This window comes from Trichogramma pretiosum, unplaced genomic scaffold (genome assembly GCF_000599845.2).
Source record: "Trichogramma pretiosum strain Unisexual culture from Peru unplaced genomic scaffold, Tpre_2.0 scaffold111, whole genome shotgun sequence".
NCBI classification, from domain to species: domain Eukaryota; kingdom Metazoa; phylum Arthropoda; class Insecta; order Hymenoptera; family Trichogrammatidae; genus Trichogramma; species Trichogramma pretiosum.
The window spans coordinates 226013-249902 of NW_019640789.1; the positions used below are offsets into that span (position 1 = coordinate 226013).

The window sequence follows — 23890 nt, forward strand, 5'->3', positions numbered from 1 at the left end:
AGAAAATGGCCCTTTGTCGCAAATCTAGAAGGGACTGCAGCGACGAGTATCGGCGGCTCCATTGCAGTTGGCTTTTGCAAAAACGGAGCAGTTGGTCGATCGCCCGAACAAGATAACTCTACTCTGAGAGGGAAATTGACGAGGAATAATTTAGAAGCAAGCAGGTGAGTCTCATGTCTTAATCGCTGAAATTCGCCGATAATCTTGATTTATTTCAGAGTCCGCTCGAGCGCGAGTTTTTGCGGAATTCTGCAGCAGCGATTTCGGAGTCGCGCGCGCGCGCCGCGACGTAGCGCACTCTCGCCGACGACAAGCCAAAGCTCCGAAATCGTCGTTTGAGAACCCCTGGCGCAAGTCGGATGTACATACACCAACATATATTCTGCAGCAGCAGCAGCAGCAGGGCCAGGCATGTGTCTACAAGCTGCTACTCTCGACGTTTGCATCGTCGTCGTCGACGTCGTCGTCGTCGTCCAGACACTGGCGCACCGCCACTCTCTTGCCTGCTGCTAAGGGGCGTCGCGTTTTAGCCCAATACCTCTCTCACTCGCTCTCTCTCTTTCTCTCTCGCTCGCTCGGCTGCGTGCGCGCGTGTGTGTCTATAACATATAGGCGTTGGCGGCGGCGGTGAACAGCAGCAGCAACAGCAACAGCAGCAGTATTATACGCACGTACCCCGGCAGCGGAGCGCGGCTGTGGCGAGATTTGCACGCGAAAATTTCGCGACGAGACAGAGCGAGAGCAAAAGATTCCCGACGCAGCGTAGCAGTAGGAGGAGGAGGAGGAAAGAGAAGATCCTCTGCGGCTCGTCGTCAACAATCGTTGGATGCTCGCCCGTGCGTTTCAACGATAACGAGAACTGCGGCAGCGACGACGATTCAGCGGCGGCACCGCTGCTCCGCGAATCTATATACACACATCGTCGAGGGAAAAGTACATTCCGGCCGCTGCACTCTCTGTCTCTCTCGTACTCGCACTCGCTCTCTCTTGCAAAGCTGAGTGTTCTGTGCCGTGCTGCTGGCTGGCTGGCTGGTGTGCTCGCAGCGCCCTTTTGCATCGCGTACACACATACACACCTTAGAGCGAGAGATCTGCTGCTACTGCTGATAGTGCATAGTCTGCGCGACTCTGTGTATCTCGTCGCGTGCATCTGGCCACTTTCGGCCCGCTGCATCCAGGTTCGCCCCCGAAACTCGGAAGAGAGCAAGAGAGTATAAGAGAGAGAGACGGCCAAAGTTCACTGGACTCGCGGACATGTGATTCTGTGCGACGTTTCACTCCCACCGGGGCTGGCTACTGCTCTTTGCAGGCCGCGCGACGACTCCAGTAGTGTTGGCGTGTGCATAAATGCTCTGTGTATACTCGTCGCCGTCGTGGGTTGACGCACACACGCGCGAGCGTAGCGCACACATATTGTGATATACGCACACCTTGCGCGAATCCGCACGGTGTCGTATTAAAGCAGTTAACGACTCGTCGTCTTGGCGAATATATCTCTGCCGCGAGTGTTTCGTAGTGTGTGATCGCCATGCGAGGCGCGAGTGAGAGGTAAAAAAGCAAGAATCGAGCAGCAGCAGCAGCAACGAGCCGAGAGGCCACGTAACGCGCGCGTGTGTGTCGCTATTTCGCCTCGCAGGTATATAATATCGCGGCGGAGCGAGAGGAGAGAAGGAATGAGCTGCTAACGTCGTATAGTATCCAGCTCTTACTACGTATACGGCAGAGAGCTGCTGCTACTACTCTGTACACACGTACACACACACACTTACACACGTACGCGTATTCTGCCGAGCGGCTACTACTACGCGACTTACTACTACTGTACGCACGGCGACTCCAGTCTGCCTGCCAGCCAGCAAGCCAGTTGTGCGGACTGCGAAATCGGAGTCGCGTGCCGACTGTGCTGCACCTCGTTCACATTATATAGATAATAGTACTCGTGCTTCATCCGCCAGTGTGACTTGTGCCTCGTCCAATACGTATAGTGCATCGAGATTGTATACATATAATATACGTGCGAGAGGAAGAAAAGAGTGTTGATGCGGCCCCGCGGACGGCGCTTCCGCGACGCGCGATAGTAGTCGTAGTAGTCAGCTCGCTGCAGCGGCGGCTGCTCCGCCGTGCTAATACACGCACCGATGATATGTCATCGGGAGAAAGTCCATGAGGAGACATGGGCTGCCGTGGATTTTGCCATTGCGAAAAGTGTGCTATAGTCTTCTCGTCGTCGTTGGAAAAAGTAGCCCGAATCAGCAGCAGCAGCAGCAGTAGAGGTAGCCGGACAGGAGCTGAGGCTGCTCCTCGCGACAACATTGCAACGTGAGACACGACAACGATTACTCTCTGCCAGTGCACAGTGCCTATTATCAATAGTTAAAGCAGCAGCAGCTGAAAAGCTCCCCCAAAGATGACAGCCTCGTCGTGGAAGACGTGAGAGGTGTCCTCCTCCGCCTTCCTCCCTAGTCTTGACATTCTTCGGGACAGTTACCTTCTTCTTCTTCTTCTTCTCAGTTGGTGAGTAGTCGAGAGACGACCCTCTCTATATACATTATCATCGCATCTCGTCGTGGAGAGTAGCCTCGAGTCGCGTCGCTGTTTATCCGAATCACGCGTCGTCGTCGTCGTCGTTCTATATAGCACAGCAAAGCAGCACATGTATATATGCGGAAAGGGAGTGAGAGAGCGAGAGAGAGACACCGCCCTTGGCCGTATATATCTTCTGCGGAGCGCCGGTTACTCGCGACGAGACTATATACTTATACGATAGACGTAGACGACGACGACGACCTATCCTCGCTGCTGCCTATATACATTACATTATTACACGAATACGAGTCATAGTAGTCGACTGTGCCGCGTATATATACGCGACGACGAACACGAGGCAGATTTCGCAGACGCACGAGCGAGAGAGCAGGAGAGAATCGCTTCTTTCTCTCTCTCTCTCTCGTTCGGGCAAACGTTTGCGCCTCGCGCGCTGTTTCGGTACATATTATAAGGTATATAAGACGCGGCGCGCGGACACATGGAATGTCGCACGCTCTCGCGTATATATCGCCGTCGAAGGCACACATAATATAATCGAGCCGCCGCCGTCGCCTCCACCGCCGCCGCGCGGCATCGGGTACTACAATTTCGAGAGAGCGAGAGAGAGAGAGAGAGAAAGAGAGATTTGGAGAATGTAAACAATATATATAGCTGTCCGTCCGCGTCTGGTCTCTCTCTCTCTCTCTCTTTCTCTCGATGACACCAAGTCGAAAAAATTTCCGATATAAGGCCGCCGTCGTCGTGCTTTTTAACACGACTGCAGCAGCGGTATATTACACTGAGCCAGGATAGATACGATAGAGAGAGAGACTACTAGTTTCACATCCTGCAATAACGATTTTAAATGCGAACGCGAAGTGCACGTGTACAACTAGTCAGTTTCGGAGCAGCGGTAGCAGTAGCAGCAACCATATACGTTGTACTTTCGCGGATATAAAGAATATATATACGCGCGAGGGGCGTGGATGGTTATCGCGCGCACGAGGTGCACCACTATATACCTTTACTTACCTACCTGCACGGCCCAATACGTCGCGGTGTACATGTATACCTGCGCGCTACAAATTCACCGTGTGCTCCGTACCTCAATATAGCCTCCCAACTCATATATATACTATACTGTATATACACGGCAAACGCTCGACTGGTATTATATACGTGCGTGATAGAGACAGATAGACGACGACGACGACGAGAGAAAGAGTAGGCTATATCGAGGAGAGGATTGCCAACCCTCGCGGCTTTACCTTTCGATCGTGTACGCATATAAAGTTTCATTGATAGCTCCATACGCCCGCGCGGCCGTATATGATACAGACATAACATGTGGCATAAACGTACGTATATATACGGTGCTTTATGCATCGTGAAACGGACGTAATATGGTATATTGTAGCGTACACACACACGAAAAAAGTGCATTTATGTAAACGTGCACACGCACACACTCGTACACCTTTTGCGTCTCGTACCATGTCCTCGCACAGTCCTCATGTAGGATTGCGTTGCATATATATATTGTTGTGGCTGCGCTAGTGCACGCACACCGAGTAGTAGGCACGACGTGCGTCGAGTGCGATTCTGTATGTGTGTTTATATGTGTGTGTACATGTGTGCTTGTGTACAACGTATATAAGGTGCTGGAATATGTATAGATGGCGCTGGGCAATGCCTCGCGTTGCTGCTGCTGCTAGCTGCTCGTACGCCTCGCTCGCTCTTTTTCGCGATTTCTTCGCGTTCTTCTTCTCCGTCTCTTTATCTTCTCTCCGTCTTGTTCTCGTCTTGTGCAGGCCTCCTCCCCGTCCTCTCTCTCTCTCTCTTGTAGCGCAGCGGAGCGGCCACACCGCCACTACTGCCGCCGCCGTCTTCGTCACCGCTGCTGCTGCTGCTGCTTAGCTGCTTCTGCTTCATCTTTCGTAGTTGAGGCGCAGAGCATATACCTAACATCCCCGCGTTTCCTTCCTTCCTTCCTTTCTTTCTCGTTGCAGCGTGCGTCTCTCTCTCTCTCTTTTTTTTGCACTTCTTCGTTTCCATATCCAATGCCCGCTCCACCTTCTCTTATAAGAAAAACAAAAAAAGAAGAAGAGACGAGCCAGCGAGAGAGAGCAAAAGACACGCGTTATATTACGTGCTTGTATGAAAAGCTTATGCTGCACAGAAAATAATACTCCCCTACGCGCGTATATCGTATATAGTACGTGCAGACAGTCGGTGGTGTGTGCTCGGCGCACTGCGCGTTTAATACATATGGTAGATTCTCCGTGAAATCGAATGGCCTGCGACAATTTTTCCGACAAAAAGGCGGAAAGTAGCATTTTTACGGTCTTTTTAGAGATTCTCAGATTTTTCCTGGACGTTCGATTTAAAGGCCCATTACAAAAGTGTAATGTGGTAAGAAAGTTCTATGGATGCTTTGGTTGATGAAAGTCTGGATCGAGCAGAATGACATTTTGACTTTCATGTTTCTCTCTTTAATATAAAAAGCTCCAAAAGCGCTCAGACTCTTTTTTCTGGCACTTTGTATAATATCGAGTAAAAAAGCTCTGTAGCAATTTTTACCTACAATTACTCATGACTGAACTGGAAAATTTTGAATATCCTTCGAAAGATGAGTGATAGACGATCTACAAAACTGTCTAATAAAATTTAGGGACACATGCGACAATATAAAAACAACAAGTGTCTCCTGCGACAGTCAAGCGAACATTTCTTCGGTCATTCCAGTTTTCACATGAAATCGGCCATATACATAACGTCAGGCCGAGCAGTCTATATGTGCTATATTGCTCGTATTTGTAAGTCTAAAGCCGCGGAGGAGGTTTTTCACCGTAGATTCCCCTCTTACATATTCGCGCGCGTGATGTATATACTTAGGCGGCACACACTAGCCATCGCTGCTGCTGCTACTACTACTATTTGTGCCCCCGTACTTACTATATAGCTGCTACTTATTCCATGCCGAGAGATAGAGAGAGAGAGAGAGAGAGAGAAACTTTCGAGACATCGCGCGTACGTACGATGTAATATATTATAACTGCAGCGGCGTCGGTGGCGGCAATTTCTGCTGCTGCTGCTGCATTTGATAATACATATATACGACGCTGCACCTATATAGACGCGGGCGCGCTCCGCTTATTGATATTTATATGTATTATCGCGCCCCCGAGTGTAGCATGCCAACTGCGGCCGCGCGAAAAGAGCGAATTTTCTCCCTCTCTCTCTTTCCCGCACGCGCGAGCGAGAGAGAGCCGTGATTACCACTCCGTGCATGAATGTCGTGGTGATGCAACGCGCGGCACCTGTTTATAACAACAACAACAACGCACAGGTATCCATACAGTGAATTATTATATTCTCGCACGCCCGCGCGAATTAATTACAATAATAGAGAAATGAGCCTATACGTAGCTGTGAGCAAACGAGCCCGACGCAACCGCGCGCGCGCGCGAGTTTTTCATTCGGAAAGTTGTTTGTAAAGTAACAACAACGGTAGCAACGAGAACAGCAGCAGTAGCAGTGTAGTTCCGACTTTTTTCTCACGCGCTCATCCGACCAAATCTCCATACATATAATACGTATGTGTATCCTATCAACGCGTGTGTGGAGCACTATACGTGTGCACCTCTCAGCTACATTGCGTTTCTCTCTCAGCTGGCTTGTCGTCACTTTTTTTAACGACGCCCGGATCGATAATATTAACTCGTTCGTCGGATTGATTCTTCTTTCTCGTATTTTGTTTTTTGCTCCGAAATAGATAGATAGAGAGAGAGAGAGAGAGAGCGAGTCAACGCTACGTTACTTCTCCTACAAAACATATAACCCGGCGCTGCTTTTCCTTTTTTCGATACAATCAAACTTTCTCACCGGCGAACAATTAGACTCGTTGTTTCGCCCGATGTTATTGTGTATATCTTTTAAATCGTGCGATGTTCTCTTGCTACTTCTCGGCTTCTTCTTTTTTTTTATATGTATACACTATGAAGAGCCCAGAATTTAATCGCGCTGGCGTTTCTGTGGATGCATCTAGCTCCGCTGCACGCCTATATACATACATTATAAACACGTAAAAAGAGTACGCTCGGGTAAAAAGAGAAAACGCGCCTCGTACACCTCTATCTAGGCACTACTACCGACGCGGTGCACATTTCCTGTGTGTCGTGCGCGCCGCGCAGCGAACCACGTTTACTTGCGCTGCATCTCGCGAAACCAAAGATCTGCGTCGAGTTATACATCTTTTTCTTTCTTTCTCTTTCTCTCTTTTAACGCGCCTGCCGCGCCCAACGAGTGATAAAATGAACTTTGGTTCTGTTCACCGTCGAGAAGTCAGCTCGTGTACACGTTGCTGCGCCAAAAATTCATTCGAAAGCGCCGCACGACAATTACGCAGAGCAGCAGCAGCAGCAGCTCTTTGCGCGAGGAGGTTTTTGCTCTATTTTATCGATCAAACAGTATAAGTAGCACCACTGCACACGCACGCGGCTCGTGTCGGCGAGGCCTGTGCAGCCGCTATAGGCTACGCTTCGACGAGATGACGATGATGATAATTTTTTTTTTTCTTTCAATAATCCATACATCAAAATGGTATTTGTCTCGGGGCGCGCGTCATCGGCGTCATCCACTATACATTTATATGATTCGTAACAATTGACGGCTAATTCGTCTTGCGTGATGAATTCCGCGCGTTCCTCGCGCCAATTTCACGATCGGCGGGATTATATTTCAATGGAATGCATGAACTTTTTTCAAGCGCTCGCAACGACGCTTGTTATATTGCACGACGATAATGCCACTTTTGCCACGGGCGCATAATTATTGAGTTTGTGTGTGTATGTGTGTACGTGCATGCGTGAGTCGCCTCGCGTCGTCGTCGTCGTCGTCGTCATCGTTTTGTGTCGCGTATAACACGCAAAATTAGTAAATTCTTAGCGCTACGATGAATCGATAATTCCGCAGCTATACTATAGCCCAGAGACTATTGCTGTACGCCGATTAATTCGTATGTATTATACGCGCTACAGCTATATATGCACGCATGCCCCATCGGCAAATATAATCCGGCTCTCTCTCTCTCTCTCTCTCTCTCTCTCTCTCTCTCTGAGTAGCAGCAACAGCGTGACTGCGCCCAAAATCGATTCGGAGAAATTCATTGTTTTGTCGCCCTCGGTATATAAAATATACACAGGATATAATATAATATTATAACGAGAAAAACGGAGTCGCCGAAAGGAATCGGCTAGTTCGTCCTGTGGATAACAATATATAATATTTTGAAAACATACAAGTTTTGTCCCGTGCGCGCAGCTGTGCTCCAGTAGTAGCGCCGCTGCACATCCATTGCTTCCATAATAAAAGTCATAAAGAATATAGGCTGCATAACGCATAACGCGCTTCTCTCTCTCCGGCTTGAATAATTCAAGTTTTCTCCAAAAAGTAGCCTCGTATTTCTCGCTCGCGCGCAGCTCGGGGACGGGCCGAGGCCGAGTACACCTAAAGGTGCTGCACTATACGCACACATCTTGGCGCTCCTCCTCCTCGTGCCGTGTCCCCGAGAAATAATGCACGTAGGCTCGTGTCGCGCGTTATACGTGTGTGTATATAGAAAAGTGGAAGCGCGGAGCTTTTGCCAGGGCGACACTCGATGTATAAAGGATTAAGCGAAACGAGGAGAGGATCGCTTCCAGTGGTGTAATCTTCCTATCTCTTTCTTCCTGTTATTATGCATATATACCGAAGATATACTTCCGAGACGTTTCGCTCACTCTCAAATATTTAACGATACGACGATGAGTCGGCCTCGCAGGATACAGAGAGAAAGAGCTCGCGTTCATACTCGATTCGCCGTAAAGATAAACGTCGACTAAGACGACGACGACGACAACGACGACGATAACAAGTCGATTGGCCGATGACTCGCGCGCGCCCGATCAGCCACACACAATACGTAAGCGATTTGCAAGAACCGTCGTAGCAGGGATCGTTGAGCCGTCAATAGCTGCTGCTGGGCTATATATGAAGCCAATAGGTAGGTGGGTGGGTATACCATACACGCGGTATATAATACAGTCGAGGCGGGCTCGCAATAGAGCGGCTTACCTCGCTAACCCCCGAACCGCAGAAATGCGATTCGTATTCCGTGCACAGAGCTGGCTCCGCGTGCTGCAGCCACCGAGTAGTAGTAGTACTAATAGTAGTATAGAGCTATAGAATATATCCTATAGTCGTCGCGCAACACATTGTTGCTCGCTCGCGCCCAAGTAGTGCGTATAATGTGCTTGAATGGCACACACACACACACACACACCCAAGCGCGTCTTGAGCTTTGCAGTCGCTCATCACGAAGCTTTGGGGGAGAGAGAGAGAGAGAGAGTAAAAGTAACATTTTCGGTATTACGGAGCTCTGGAGTAATCTGCATTTTGTATACATATACAACGCTCGAGGCGTATTGTACGTAATACTTACGAAGACGAGCTCTCTCTCTCGCGATCGGCTGACAGCTGTTGAGCGTAGCGCAGAGTATACACGTTGCGCGGCGCGCGCAAGTCTAATCGGAAAAGTATCTCTTCCTCTCTCTCTCTCTCTCACTCTGCGAATCGAGAGCCGTCAATTATTCATCATGGTCGGGGCTTAACTCGACCTGACGCGCGAGCCGCGCGCGTGTTGTTGACGAATCGATCCTTCTTCGAGTTCGCGCCGCGCGGACGAGGTACACACTGACCAACGGCGCTATTATTATACAGCTCTCTCAACCAACGAACTTTGGCCCGTATCAATTTCTCGTTTTCGCACGATATATATATACGAGTTTTTCGATACGTATATGGTTGATTCTCCTGAAATCTGCTTTTTGCATGTCTTTATGCCATATTCTTAAACTAGTGAAGATGAGCCAAAACTGGCTCGGTCATTCATTCAATATTGTTGTATTCTTCATGATAGGACATAAATATTTCAATTTTTTAGGGTCAGTTAAATTTGCCGTGAAGATATACATGCCAAATGTCACCTCCGTGGCATGTCTACATCTCAAAATCAACTCTATTTGCATGTACCATGCATTCTCATTAGCACCTGACCCTATAATAACTATGAGACCAGCTTCTATACATCCAGAGTAAAGTTTAAGTCTATTATAGGGCTTTGAAAAATGTTTTAAAAAAATTTCCCACGCAATTGAAAAATGTCTCGGATTTTGATCATGCTTCTGAATAATTTCAAACATACCGCCTGCTTAGGGTCTCTAACTCATTTTTGATGTCGCTAGATACGTAAATGTCAAGTATTATAGCCCAGCTTTCGATTGGTGTAGGTTGCGGGTTCAAATTTTACATTTCATCGATGCTGCGATAATTATTCTATTGAAAAATTCACGTGTGTCAAAAAAACGGTCACCTCCGTAGACATGAATATCTCGAGCTATGATCATTCTTTTTAACCGCTCGCCCCGTCAAAAGACTCGTTTTTCATGACCAAATTTCGGGTTGTGCGGAAAATTTTGTGCGTTTCTTATTTTTCTTACATAGTTGATCAAAGCAGCGATTTGTCACCTCCGTGTGTGTCACCTCCGTAACCGAAAATAGTCGATTTTAAGCATAAAATCGGACATAGTTTTCGTAAAACGAAATCTCAAAGCGCCAGATTCAATAATTATTCATATTTTATGGTTTAAAAAAGGGTAAACTAGTTCGCGCCGTTCAATATGACAAAAAAATTTTCACCATTTTTTCGTTTTCCATACCCGAAAAAGCAGATTTCGGGAGAATCAACCATATACGGAAATGACAATTTTTTTCGTAGCATAGAGTGGACGAGGCCCAGGTCGAAACACGCGCGTATGCAGCCACAGCAGCAGTACTTATTATATGGGTTAATATAATAAAGCTTCCGGCTTTTCTCTTTTGGCGCAAAAAGAAAGAACCGGATATTCGTTTGATTCCGCTACGTATAGCAGAGAGGCAGGCAGGCGCGCGCGCGCTCATTTATATAGCGACTCCTGCTACACTGCTACGGCGTGAGTGCAGGCGCAGAAAAAGACTCGCAACGAGGTAGTAATAAACATCTGACGTACGAGCTGCTGCTGCTATACGGATCGTTTATGTATGGTATATATCTAGCCTGCTGTTATATATGCAGGCTGCTGCTGCTGCTGCTGCAGTTGCTCGACGATGATACAACCTACATTAATACAGCAGCAGCAGCGAATCGGTCGTCTTTCTCTCTCGTCTCGTAGTAACTCTCTGCTCTGCTCTGTGCAGCTCGCCTCGCTACATAGCAGCCTCGTCGGCCTAGAGCCGCGAGCTATCAAACCAGTTGAATACTCTTTTCCTGTGCAACTATCTGTGCTGGTAGCTATGCAGTACACCAGTATTTCTTCCTGAGCGCGCGGCTGCGCTGCACTGCACGGCACTATGGCTGCTGCTGCACACAGTAGTAGTATAGTGGCAAAGAGAAACTTTTCAGCTTCATTTGTCTTTAGTATTTAAATAGCTTCAATTTCTCAGGCCTTCTTCTTACGAATACTATGCTGCTTCTTCTTCGGGAGCTCGCTCGCACCGCAGCAGCAGCGAGCGAGCGAGGCTATAGGCCACTACTATGTGCTACTGCATGCTTTTTTCTCTTTCTTTTTTTTTATCCGGAGCATCAAAGCTATACATACACACACACACATACACTATCTTGCCTCGGAGCGTTGGTTTTACGCGCAGCGCGGAAAAAAGGAGTGCACGCGGACGAATCTTTTATAGAGAGAGAGAGAGAAGCGCGCATCTCGTTGATGTATATATAGCAGCGATTGCCGTATACGTGCTTTTTTACAAATAATCCACGCGCTTTGCAGTATACGTATACATATCTTTAACGCGAGCTGATGCTTATCGGTGGGACTGCTGACTGAATCAAAAAAAAGGAAAAAACGTATACACTTTTACAACTGTATAGATATATACGCGCTCATTGTATTTATTAGGTTGAGCGCGAAAGCACGCGCCGCGCCGCGCGCGCGAGGCAAAAGAAAGAGCGCAAAAGACGTTGATGTATACCAGCGCTTGCTGACGAAGGTCACGCGTGCTGCTGCTGCTTACTACTGCACGGCCCTATCGCGCGCGTGTGTGGGTGCAGCGGTGCGCTTGTGCACATACATAAATACGCCGCTGCTGCTGCAAGCGCGTAAGCTTATATAGAGGTACACGCAGTGAAAGAGCTGAAAAAAGAAAAAAACCGCAGCCGCACACGCACACACACACACACACACACAGTAACGGAGAGCGAGATGTGCATGTGCACCTTTGACCGTCGCTGTTACACGCGCGGCTTTTATATAAGGTTCTCTCTCTCTCTGTATACATACACAGTTAGAACTAACACAAAAGGGCCATCGCGCAATAGGCACACCTTCCTTTCTTCTTCGGCTGTGTTTTTCTTGTTTTTTTTTCATTTCTTTTCTTTCTTTTTAACTGTTTTTTCTCTTCTCGTTTTTATATATATATATATTGTTATAACATAGAAATACTATGCGCGGGACGAAACTCGCTCACGGCTTTGCCATTACCGTTCGTATTATGCATTCGTATACGTGTGTGTGTGCGTGTCGCCCGTGTGTTTGTTCAGTAACATATACCTGTACGCATAGAAAATTACGCGATCAGTGCCCGGCTATTGAAGTTTAAATGTTTCGGACTCGTATTATACACACATATCCGATGTATAAAGCTTGTGTAAGACAGTGTGTACACACTGCAGCGTACCGGCGTACGTATGGGTGTCGAAAGATTTTCATTAATGAAGTATGAGCGAGAGAGCTAGCGAGGAATTAAAGACTTTATTGTTGGAGTTTAATTGCACGGGTCATTAGTATACGCGCTCGCGTCGAGAGGAAAGCGCCGAATAAGCGAGAGAGACTGAGAGGTATAGAGCGGATAGGGAGGATAAAAAAAATGTCCTCGCGCGAGCGCGCACGTGCGCGTATACGTATATACGTTATATGGTCTTTTTGTCCGGCACATGCGATTGATTTAAAGCTCGACCCCCTTCGTGCGCATTGCGTGTACTCTCCTCTTCCTTTTTTTTTCCTTTCAAATTTTATTTATTCATTTCTCGTCATCGAGCTTTCTGCGTACAAGAACTCGCGCGCGCGCGAGGCTTTTATTGATTTTCGTTTATCTTTACCGAGATGTGTGCAACGTATATATATATCTCTGTAAAGTATTATATATATACGGCCCCAACGAGAGAGAGAGAGAGAGCTAATAAACAATAATTGACCCGACAGACTTTGTATTTAAATGTGTGAGGCGCGCGCTGGCAAATCAATCGCGCCACTGTGTGGGTCTGCACTGCCGCCGCTGTATAATACGAACGAATGTGCGAGGATCGCATTTCCGCTTCTGTCTCCGTCGGCGTCGTCGCAATTCCACATACATAAACGCGCGCGCGCTCAGACGATTATATGCAATTATATATTAAACTATATTATACAGCTGATATGTATATGCACGTATAGTATACACTCGCTCCCGATATACGTATATCGTGCGCGAGCCCGCAAAGTATGATTACATTCATTTTAGAGCGAGCTACGTTTGTGCCGCTGCTGCGTTCCTTGTGTCGCTCGTCATCGAATCGGCGCACGTCGTATACATACATTGTGCTCGTGCGGCACGTACTCGTGTTTATATTATAATATACCTGTACTACTCTAGGCGTCGTCGTCGATACACCAACGCGACGACGATATAGCGCGTACTGCGATAATAAATTTTCGACTCATACGCGCGAGAGCAGCCGAGTATAGGCATTGTTGTAACAGTGAGCCATACCGAGTCGATTATTATTATACACGTGCCGTGTGTATAACTCGCGCTCCTCTCTCTCTGCCGGTGGTGGTGCGTCAAGAGAGAGAAAGAGCAAAACTCGTGGCTGATAAGGCAGCGCGGCACAAAAGCCCATGTGTGCGTGTGTGTATATAATACACCGGGCCCGGAATGAATCATGTATAGACGCGCGCATATACGAGCTTAAACTCTGACTCTCGTGCGCGGAGATAAAGAAACGTCGATTTTTTTAATGCCTTATTTTTCCTGTGTGTGTGCAATATTATGCCCTGCTGCTGTGTACTCTGTGCGGAGTGTGTCACGTGCAGCTAATAGCTATATCCCACAAGAGCCGCGGAGCACGCATATTATACGTATATACGTATATGTGTGACGGGCAAAGGAAAAAGAAAAAAAAACGACGGTCAATGTATATATAAATAATTTCTCGCAAAATGCAGCTTCGTGTCGTTTCATTATATACAACGAGCAAGAGAGAGAGAGAGAGATGTTGCTCTAACCGGGTAGTTTTGAATTTCCAGGAGCTCTGGCTCTCGGCGCGCAACACCGCTCGGTGCGCATTCCGTCTCGCTTCACAGTCCAGGAGCATTTCGCATTTATTTTTTCTCTCTCTCTCTCTCTGTACTTCGTTTTATATAGGAGAGTACGCACGATATCTCCGCTCGCGTAGAGCACAGCAGCGGCGCATCCAGTTCCATGCACGCTGCGCTGCAGTCGCATAGCGCGAATCGCGCGCTCCTCTGCGACTATTACCCGCGTCGCGCCTATAATTTTCAAGCGCGCATGATTTCTTTCGTACAACGTGCTGTAAGCGCGTCTTTCGAGCTTTGCTCCGAGACGAGCCTTCGTTATAATACGTTCCTCGGTCGCTCCAAATTTTTACGACTCGATCCTTAATGCTCGGGCCTAGCGGTACGCCTATCCTACATATAACGTATCGAAAAACAAAGAGGAAACTCACACGCTCGTATAGTAGCCTAGCAGGTCTCACTTTCTCCTTTGTAGTGCTCTTGCTGCAGCTACTGCCGCAGCACGAGGAGAGCTTCGCGTGTATGTAGTATTATACGCACAGCACAGTGTGTGTGTGTGTGTGCGTGTTTCTCTTTGGTGCAAAAGTCAATTAACTGCTAAACCAGCAGCGGGCGATGTTGCTGCGAAAATTAAACCTCCGACACTTGTGTGTGCGCGCGTTGCATAGGGTATATACGCTCTTGCACGAGCAGCACCCACGCACCACCACCACCACCAACACCGACACCGTCACTCTATGCCGCATCCTATTTAAACTTTTCTCTCTCTCTCTCCCTTCATTTATAATACGCAATTTTAGGTATTTTAGAACAAGCTCGAGCGAGCTCGATAATTAAAAAACAATTGAAAGAAGCGAGAGAGAGAGAAAAAAAGATTCTAAAACAATTTTCGGCTTCTCTATTTTGCGGTTTATCGAGACAGGGCACAACGATCTATATATTATACGTTACGACGATGAATAAACTCGAGCGCAGAGTCAAGTCGGTCTCTCTCTCTCTCCCTTATGGAATATTGTTGAACGTTGCGAAGAGAGCTGATGCTGGCGCATTGAGAGAAAACGAGAGAAGTTGCAGCAGCAGCAGCCTCTATACGGAGTGTAAATTAAGTCGTCTCTCTCTCTCACTGCCTCTTGCCTCTATATCCTCCCTTTCTCGCTTTGCTCTTATATAGCCGAGTGCCTCTGAAGCTTGGCTGCCACTGCTATATAGAGAGGATACGCGCGTTTTCGAGAGGGCCCGCCGCCGCCGCCGCCACCGTTGACGCCTACACCACCAAGAATGTTTATTGCGTTAAAGTGTTAGCCTAACAGCCATAAGACAAATACGCCCGCGCGGTACTCCCTGTTTATATGCACAGTGTTGAGCTTATATACATATTATCACGTCTAATTTCTCCTCTTGGTTTGTCGTTTACAGGAGCAGCAGAGGCAGAAGCGAAAGCAACGACAGCAGCAGCAGCAGCAGTTTTACGCAATAACCTTTCGTCAGCCTTTGGCATGTCAAATAATCATCTCGTTGATTCTTGCTTGTGAGTATAATTTGTCTTTGTTCGTTATGCCATTGTTATTCCTTTATTATTATATACTTGCGATGATCTGTAAAAAAAAAGAAAGAAAAAACCAAAAAAATTGATATACTTAACCGAAAAATCCGGTGTTGCCGATGAAATAGGCTGGTGAACCGGCGGGTCGAGCAGCGGCAAGAACACAACATCACACGCACCGAAATAACCCAGAGGTGACTAAACGCATAAGAAACAAAAAAAAAAAGTCGAACAAAAATTTACATATAGAAAATTGTCCTTGTGTATATCGCGCGCATCTCTCTCTCTATTTGCTTGTGTTGTATTTTGTACTTTTATATTATAATGCGCGCGAGCTTTGTATTTAGCGAGCTTTGATAATATAATATGATTTTTATCTCTCTCTCTCTCTCTAGCATTGGAGCTCGAGATCTCTCACTGTACTACTCTGCATGCACATTAGCGTCGCGTCTGCTCTATATAATGTATCAACGAAAAATCTCGGCGACTATGCGGCACAGCTTTTTTTTTCTCGTTGCTGTTGTTGTACTTTTATCGCGTGAGAGAGCGAGATTACATTTGCCAAATACAAAAGATGCGTGGATAATTGCTTCCTTATTGTAGTTTATTTTACTTTTTTTTTCTTGCTCCTTTTTTCCTCTTCAATTTTTAGTCGCGTGTGCTATTTTATGTTTGAGCACAAAAAAAAAGCAGTGCAATCTCGTACAATGAATCAGTTGTGTATGTGTGTCGTAATTATTTTCCTACCACGCAAGGCCGTTGTTCGTCGTTTAAAGAGCCCCGCGCAAAGCTTTTAAGTAAATATTTATCTCTCGCAGCTCCTTCTTTTCTTATCCTCTCTCTCCTTCTCCTCATTCTCGGCATTATTATTGTTTGAAGTAATACAGTAGTAGCTCGTTAATCAGACGATTTCTGCGTTTGATCTGCGCCTCTCTTGGCCTCTGTGATGTATCAGTCGATTTGGAGTATTACTTGTGCGTGTGTGTGTGTGTGTATCTGTGATCGCAATTGATTAAGAGTATTTAATTTTGTCGCATATTATCCTCTTTGATGGTAGCTCGTCGTTTGTGAAGTAAATACACTGTCGTTTTTTGTGGTGGTACATTTTTGGAATCGTCGCTATCACGAATTTCGTATGAAAACACGCACTGTCGATGAGTAACGATATGTCAAAGTAATGAAGTATACCACGTATCTCTCTATTTTATTGATAAATACATACCAGAAGTAGCTTTTGTACAAGTTTGAAAATCGAATTTTTGTTGAGAAAAGCACAGCAGCAAAAAATCGACGTGTGACAATCGAGAAAGAGACGTATTTAACGAAGTAATTAATCTTTGCTATTTGCAGACGAGTACTTCACGAAAACGGATCAGACATGCCGCAATACACGTAAGCAAACAAATAAACCTTAATGACTTCTTTTTGTATCAAACGAAAAAAAAAGAAAGAAAGAAGTCACCCGAGAACGCGCCAAGATTGAAGTAACATTTTTTTTTTTTGTATCTACTTGCGCAGGGGACAAGGTGAAAGCGATTATCACGGGAGCAACGGACAAGCAGATACACATTCCATACACTCGTCGCATCTGTCGGTGCAGGACGATCCTCTACTCATAAGGAGCCACAAGCAGCAGACGTCTCAGCAGGTAAACATCGCTCTCGTATATACACACATGACGCCGCCGCGTCACACACACTCGATGATATAGATATATGTTCTCGAGCTAACAAAACACGCCTTTGATTTTGTCTCTCTTGCACACACATTTACAGGTGACGACGGTGACGAAAGTCGTGCGCGAGGTGTCGCACATGGAGCCAGATCCAGGCGTGGTGAATTACGTCACGATGCCGCTCATGTCCCAGGGCGACTATCATCATCAGGCGGCCGGCGATCCGCGCTACGGCGTCGCGGCCGATCCCTACATGGTCAATTTCGACCACTACGACCCGTACTCGATGGGCTATCCGCCGCAGCCGGGCTATCCGGCGCCTCACGGTACCTATCATCAAGCGCCCACTCCTACTTCTTCTAATCCGCCTCATTCGCCCCGCAGCCCCCATCCCACTCCCTCGGAGCACAGTCGTGCCTCGCCCCTAACCCCGCACGGTACGTCGCAAATGCTTTTTATTTTTTATTTTTACATTCATTATTAAAACTCATTAATCATTGATTAATCTTTAACTAATCCATCCTTTCAACTCTTTTCTTTTTGCAAAAAGCTCGTCGTATTTTTCGCTCGACTCGTCTTTCTCTACAAGACGTTATATTTCAACTCAAAAATTTAATTATAATTACTTATTGTAACGTCAGTCAACTTTAACAGTCAACAATTACTGTGTCAGATAAGTGCTTTTATTAGTTGTCTATTTTTATCGTTATATTTTGTTGAAACCTACAATTCTGAATTAACGACTGTAAAGTCATATTGATCCTAGGATTTGAAGTAGCAGTAGAGCGAATCATATGATCTCCAGTTACAGAATGTTTTTTTTCTTTTGCTTTCAAATTTCCATTCATTTATATTTAATTTGCAATCGCGTCCTTCATTGATCAGCTGCAGCACGTAAAAAAAGAACGAGCCTTCTGTACTCGGATTACGTAGCCGAGAGCTTGAATTAGCAGTCGCGCATTAACAAGACCTCTCTGCTCTTTTAGATCAAATTAGCAACTCGTGGAACATGGACGACGCGGGCGAGCCGTCGCAGCACCCGATCGGTAAGCATCGCTCGACGCGTTACTTATAGCAGTGCTGCTCTGCGCCTGCAGTGCGCGATGAGCTCGCCTACGAGCAATACTGACAAAATTTGGGTTTGCGTTATTACAGACGAAGGCAAAGTGGCCTACGGTTACGTGTCGCCCTCGCCCTACGGTCCGGTGACCTACGGCACCGCAGGCATGGGAGGACTCGCGGCCGAACTGGGCCCGGGCTACGAGGACGGAGTCGTGGTCGGCATGGCTGGCGCAAGCATCTACGAGGACGATCTGCACCTGCAGAGACTGAAGGCCGCGCGGCACATGGGCCCCGGCCCCGGCATGGTGTCGCCGCTCGACGAGCTCGAGCCCGGCGGCGGCCAGAAGATGCGCTGGAGAGATCCGACCCTGGCCGAGGTCATCGGCTTCCTCAGCAATCCCGACAATGTCATCAAGGCGAACGCGGCGGCCTACCTGCAGCATCTCTGCTACATGGACGATCCCAACAAACAGAAGACGCGCAGCCTCGGCGGCATACCGCCGCTGGTGGCCCTGCTGCAGTCCGAGAGCCCCGACGTCTACCGGAACGCCTGCGGCGCTCTGCGAAATCTCTCGTACGGACGGCAGAACGACGAGAACAAGCGAGCCATCAAGAACGCGGGCGGCGTGCCGGCGCTCATAGCGCTGCTGCGGCGCATCTCGGACTCGGACGTGAAGGAGCTCGTCACGGGCGTCCTGTGGAACCTGTCGTCCTGCGAGGATCTCAAAAAGTCCATCATCGACGACGGCGTGACGCTGGTGGTGAACAACATCATCATACCGCACAGCGGCTGGGAGCCCAGCGCCGGCTCCGGCGAGACCTGCTGGTCTACGGTCTTTCGCAATGCCTCGGGCGTGCTGCGCAACGTCTCGAGCGCCGGGGAGTACGCGCGCAAGAAGCTGCGGGAATGCGACGGACTGGTGGACGCGCTGCTCTACGTCGTGCGCTCGGCCATCGACAAATCCAATATCGGCAACAAGATCGTCGAGAATTGCGTCTGCATACTGCGCAATCTCAGCTACAGATGCCAAGAGGTCGAGGATCCCAATTACGACAAGCATCCCATTCAGCCCAATGTGCAAAATAGGGTCGCCGCACCGGCTAAAGGTAAAAACGTCAGCTCCTTCACGCTGCAATTTCAAATACCGTCGATATCTTCTTTTGTTTTAATTTTCATTAAATCTTTCTTTTGAATTTTCTCATAGCGTACAGTTTGTGTCAAGGTAAGACACATTTGTCCAAGTTTGCTAGAGACAATCTGTCGTAATTAAACGCTGAATATTTTTTTTACAAGCGATTGAATCTTGTTACTTTGGCACTATATGAAATTGAAATTTTTACCACAATATTCGTGATATCACCAATACAACGCTTAAAATCGCTTACAATCAATTTAAGAGCAGAGTATTTTATTAAGACAAATCCACAGTGCCATTGCACCGTTTGATTTACATGCGAGTTCTTTTTTAGATCAATCATTAATAAATTTGACTTTTTTAGGTGAGAATTTGGGATGCTTCGGTGGCAGCAAAAAGAAAAAGGATGGACAGCCCGTACAAAAGGAGACGAGTATGACTAGGACTACGAGTCCGAGGACAGAACCAGTCAAGGGCATGGAGTTGCTCTGGCAACCCGAAGTAGTCCAGTCTTATTTAAGCCTCTTGCACAACTGTTCGAATCCAGAAACTCTTGAAGCAGCGGCTGGAGCATTACAGAATCTTGCTGCTTGCTACTGGCAGCCCAGCATAGAAATTCGAGCAGCGGTTCGAAAAGAAAAAGGACTTCCTATTCTTGTTGAACTTTTGAGAATGGAGGTGAGTAAAAATTATGATTTCAATTCAATGTATTTATTCACTGTTATTAAGGCGCTAATACATTTTAATATCATTATTACAGGTCGACCGAGTAGTTTGCGCAGTAGCAACGGCCCTGCGAAATTTAGCCATAGACCAACGTAACAAAGAGCTTATAGGAAAGTATGCAATGAGGGATCTCATTCAGAAATTGCCTTCAGGAAATAATCAACACGACCAAGGCACCAGTGACGATACAATCGCTGCTGTTTTAGCGACTTTGAACGAAGTAATTAAGAAAAATGCCGAGTTTTCGAGGTCGCTTTTGGACGCTGGTGGTGTCGAAAGACTGATGAACATAACTAGACAAAGACAAAAATATACACCAAGGGTCTTGAAATTTGCCGGTAAATATTTTGATTATTGCTTTATTATTTTCCTATTTGCACTTAAATATTAATACAATCCTATGATTAGGTCAAGTATTATTTACGATGTGGCAGCATCAAGAGTTGAGAGACGTGTATAAAAAACATGGCTGGAAAGAGCAAGATTTTGTAACAAAAACGGTTGCAGCTAGAAATTCAGGCCCGAATTCGCCTAACAATGCCAACAGGTAAGTTCAAAGTTAGGTCTTTCAAACTAGTTTATGTCTTTTCAATTTTTATTTAATTTGAACAGTAAACATGGTTTAATTTTGATTATTTTTATTTGGGACTCTTGTTTTTTATTATTTTACCATATTGTAATTGTCAATATTGTTTTTAGTTGAGTTTTAATATTTTTTGAAGAGTCCCGAACAAAAATACAGCTCGTAATACTACGTTTAATTATAGTTATGATTGCAGTACGCTGAATCGACCTATGGCAAGCCAAGGCAGTACGAGGTACGAAGACAGAACAATTCAGAGAAGTACTGCAAACTCAAATAATGTTGGCCGACCGAATATTTATCAATCGGTAAGTCAAGGGGACACAAATAACCAAGATCACAGAAACTATAGAAATTAACACAGCCACATTAATTAAAAATATTTAATAATGATGACGCTATAATTTTAATCAAAACTTTAATTTATGACAATGCTTCATGTAATTATTAACGAAATAACTCGCCTAGCCATTGACAGCTTTTCCAATATGCTCGACTAACCACGTATATATTATTTCTGTGTGTTTTTTAAGTCATTGAAGACGGTAAAGATAAAATTGAATGAGAACAATGTTTGATATTGTCTGTTTGTGATAGCAACAAAATGAAGAGATCGCTATGTCCGATATGCAGTACCCAAAACAAGGAAGTCACGCAGTACCTGCTGGTGGCGTATGCGTGTTTCCTACGAATCCAGTAAGTCAGTAAACTAAAAGTTGCGTTTGGTCGTTGTTTCGTCTTTATGTAATGGCTTAAAGTAAAAACCTCGAGTTTTTTCACACGTGATTAGTCGAAATACATACTTCTAAAACTATCCATGGTGGTATCTAGCGCGATTAAATTTTACATTACATAATTTTTTGTATAATCTTCATTAAAAACAATACGGTACTTATTGTATCGATAATTTGAATCTAATTGCACATAAGCGATGAAATTTAGAAACTTGATAAAATAATGAAATTTTAGTAACTAGAGGACTTATGGTATGTTTATCTCTATTCTTGAGATATAATTTTGCTCATTGTAAATGTATGATATAATGTAGTTGATCGCAATGACACATATTATAGCAATACTAAAAATCATACTTTGCTTCATGATCAATATAATAATTTATATTAATGTAAATTCATGTATTGGTGAGCTGGGTCATATAAAGATCGTAAACTTTGTGTAATATACAAAGAGATAGTTTGATTGTTGGAAAGTTTATTCATCATTAAAATTCAAACAAGGTTTTCATTAAAGCATTTTTTACGTCCGAATTCATATTGTGGCCTTCATCATGAGCACTGTATGTTTCCATGGCAACAAACTTTTAATTGATCAATAGTTTTATTATCACGTTGAAATAATGTCTGAAATCATGCTTATAGATTTTTTAATCCAATTTAAGCTTAGGTGACAAGTTAAAAACTTATGAATTTATTTTATAATTTTTTTTAATAATATTTTATTAGGTTTTTTAAGTAGGTTTTACTGTACTGGTAAATTATTATATCATATTATTTGTATTCAAAATGGACAAAATGGTGTTTTTAAAAATTATTAATATTTTAGAGATTAGTGAAGCAATTATTTGGCCAGCGAATACGTTAGAACATCTAATGCGTTATGTATCATGTATTGTGTTAAATAAAATCTAAAATGATCAAGCATGAAATTGAATAAAGAATAATTATTACTTGACGACGTTGTAATTAATCATGATATTCAGACTTTCATTTTTTCATACTTTATGTTTTATTTTCATCACCACTTTAATTTATGTTTGGCATCTTGTATTGTATATGGCCAGGCGAGTTGATCAAGGCGGGTAAGATAAAAAATTATTCCTGGTCCAACCCCTTGCCATCGGGCTTAAAATATTTTCAAACTCACGCTACTCTTTCGCATAACATACTCATTAGAAAAAACATTATCTCCTTATGGTTGCGGGATAAATAAAACCAACAGTGAGAAGTCAGTTGCAAAGCATATTATGGTGTGCTTGTGTATGTGTTGCAGCAGCCCAAACCCGGTGAACCACTCTACGCGCAAGTAAATTTGGAGAAGAAAAAGAAAAGGCAATACGAGCTAGGCCAAGGTCAAGCCGCCGCGGCAGCGGGCGGAGCCGTGGCCGGTGGTCAGTGGCTGGCCGACGGGAACCAAGACGGCGCAGCTAATCAGGTGCAGCCGAGCAACACGGCACCAGCCGGCGACTCTTGGGTCTAGCGTCACGAGCAGCCCCAACACGGGGCGACGCTCAATCATCACGGAACGCTCACGCGTAGAAAGTAAAATGACTTTTCCGATGAGCCATATTATTGACGAGCCACAAAAGAAATGCTCAAGCAGAAAAAAGGGCATGGCTCTTATTTTAAACACCGTTTATATGTATATTATAAATTATTAATAATGCAAACACATCGTAACGGCGTTTGTAATACGTACCTTATCACTTATAATTACTCTCTGGACGAGCCTGCGTTTTATATAAATATATTTATGGACAAAAACACATATTCAAAAATATATATATCCACTTTCGAATATGGTATATATTATATGATATATATAGATAGAGATTGTACGAATATTAAACATAACAATACATGTACACACTTTTCATTTACGAAAACACATATGCAAAATATTTGCAAGCGTTTAATTGTTAATAGCGACGAATTATCATTTGTAAAATGATTGATGTAGGAATTTTAATTTTAATTTATGTGTATTTACTAAATCGTGTAACCAATAGATCAAAAATGCTTGTCACGCTCGCTTTGTAATTGATATCATGTATCAAATCCACAACGAGCGCTACAATAGTATAACGAACGATTCGTAACGTGTATCGTTTCGTACTGAATAGTTGTGGATGTAACTTGTCGCGAATCATTTAGTATTGTAACATTTTACAATTTATCACGCCACAGATTGTGTAATTCGTGCTGTTCAAAGCGGAAAATGATATGCATGTACACAGGACTTTTTCATTTTCATGATTATGAGTGTAATCACAGATTTAAAACATACTAGTATGTAAAACGACAAAAATCGTATACAGGAGATTTATTTGTACATTTCAAACGAACATATTATTATTAGCTTACTATTAGACGAACGGTGAGGAAGAAATAACCGAGTAGCTTTTTAATATTATTGTTAATTTTGGCGATGAAAGATTTCTATATAATATACTTTAAGATGTACATGTATTATCGGCATTAATGACAGATACTAAAGAATAAAATGCCTATATATATAAAGCAT

The 23890-nt window shown here is 45.0% G+C and overlaps 1 protein-coding gene across 7 annotated transcripts; it reads left to right on the top strand.

The window, feature by feature from the left end:
- The first annotated feature begins 660 nt into the window (after nucleotides 1-660).
- Nucleotides 661-23889, top strand: LOC106658439 (catenin delta-2). 7 transcript variants are annotated; one of them, XM_023459329.1, is made up of 13 exons: nucleotides 661-2514; nucleotides 15321-15432; nucleotides 16798-16839; nucleotides 16966-17095; nucleotides 17223-17559; nucleotides 18109-18168; nucleotides 18278-19291; nucleotides 19685-19998; nucleotides 20081-20384; nucleotides 20455-20593; nucleotides 20814-20937; nucleotides 21227-21325; nucleotides 22643-23889. In XM_023459329.1, exons 2-13 carry the CDS (start codon nucleotides 15401-15403, stop codon nucleotides 22844-22846), a joined length of 2799 nt encoding a protein of 932 aa, XP_023315097.1. In that variant the 5' UTR covers nucleotides 661-2514; nucleotides 15321-15400; the 3' UTR covers nucleotides 22847-23889. The 7 variants fall into 7 exon arrangements, with proteins under 7 accessions (XP_023315097.1, XP_014235902.1, XP_014235901.1 ...); XM_014380416.2 differs by having other exon boundaries at nucleotides 17223-17448; nucleotides 22640-23889; XM_014380412.2 differs by having other exon boundaries at nucleotides 662-2514; nucleotides 22640-23889.
- The last annotated feature ends 1 nt before the right edge of the window (nucleotide 23890 follows it).

What these genes read in the sequence shown, in the direction of transcription:
- LOC106658439 (XM_014380412.2), top strand. Translation starts at nt 15,401, where the DNA reads ATGTCAAATAATCATCTCGTTGATTCTTGCTT. An exon ending in TCAGACATGCCGCAATACAC is followed by an intron (nt 16,840 to 16,965) that starts GTAAGCAAACAA and finishes CTACTTGCGCAG; the next exon opens with GGGACAAGGTGAAAGCGATT. An exon ending in AGCAGCAGACGTCTCAGCAG is followed by an intron (nt 17,096 to 17,222) that starts GTAAACATCGCT and finishes ACACATTTACAG; the next exon opens with GTGACGACGGTGACGAAAGT.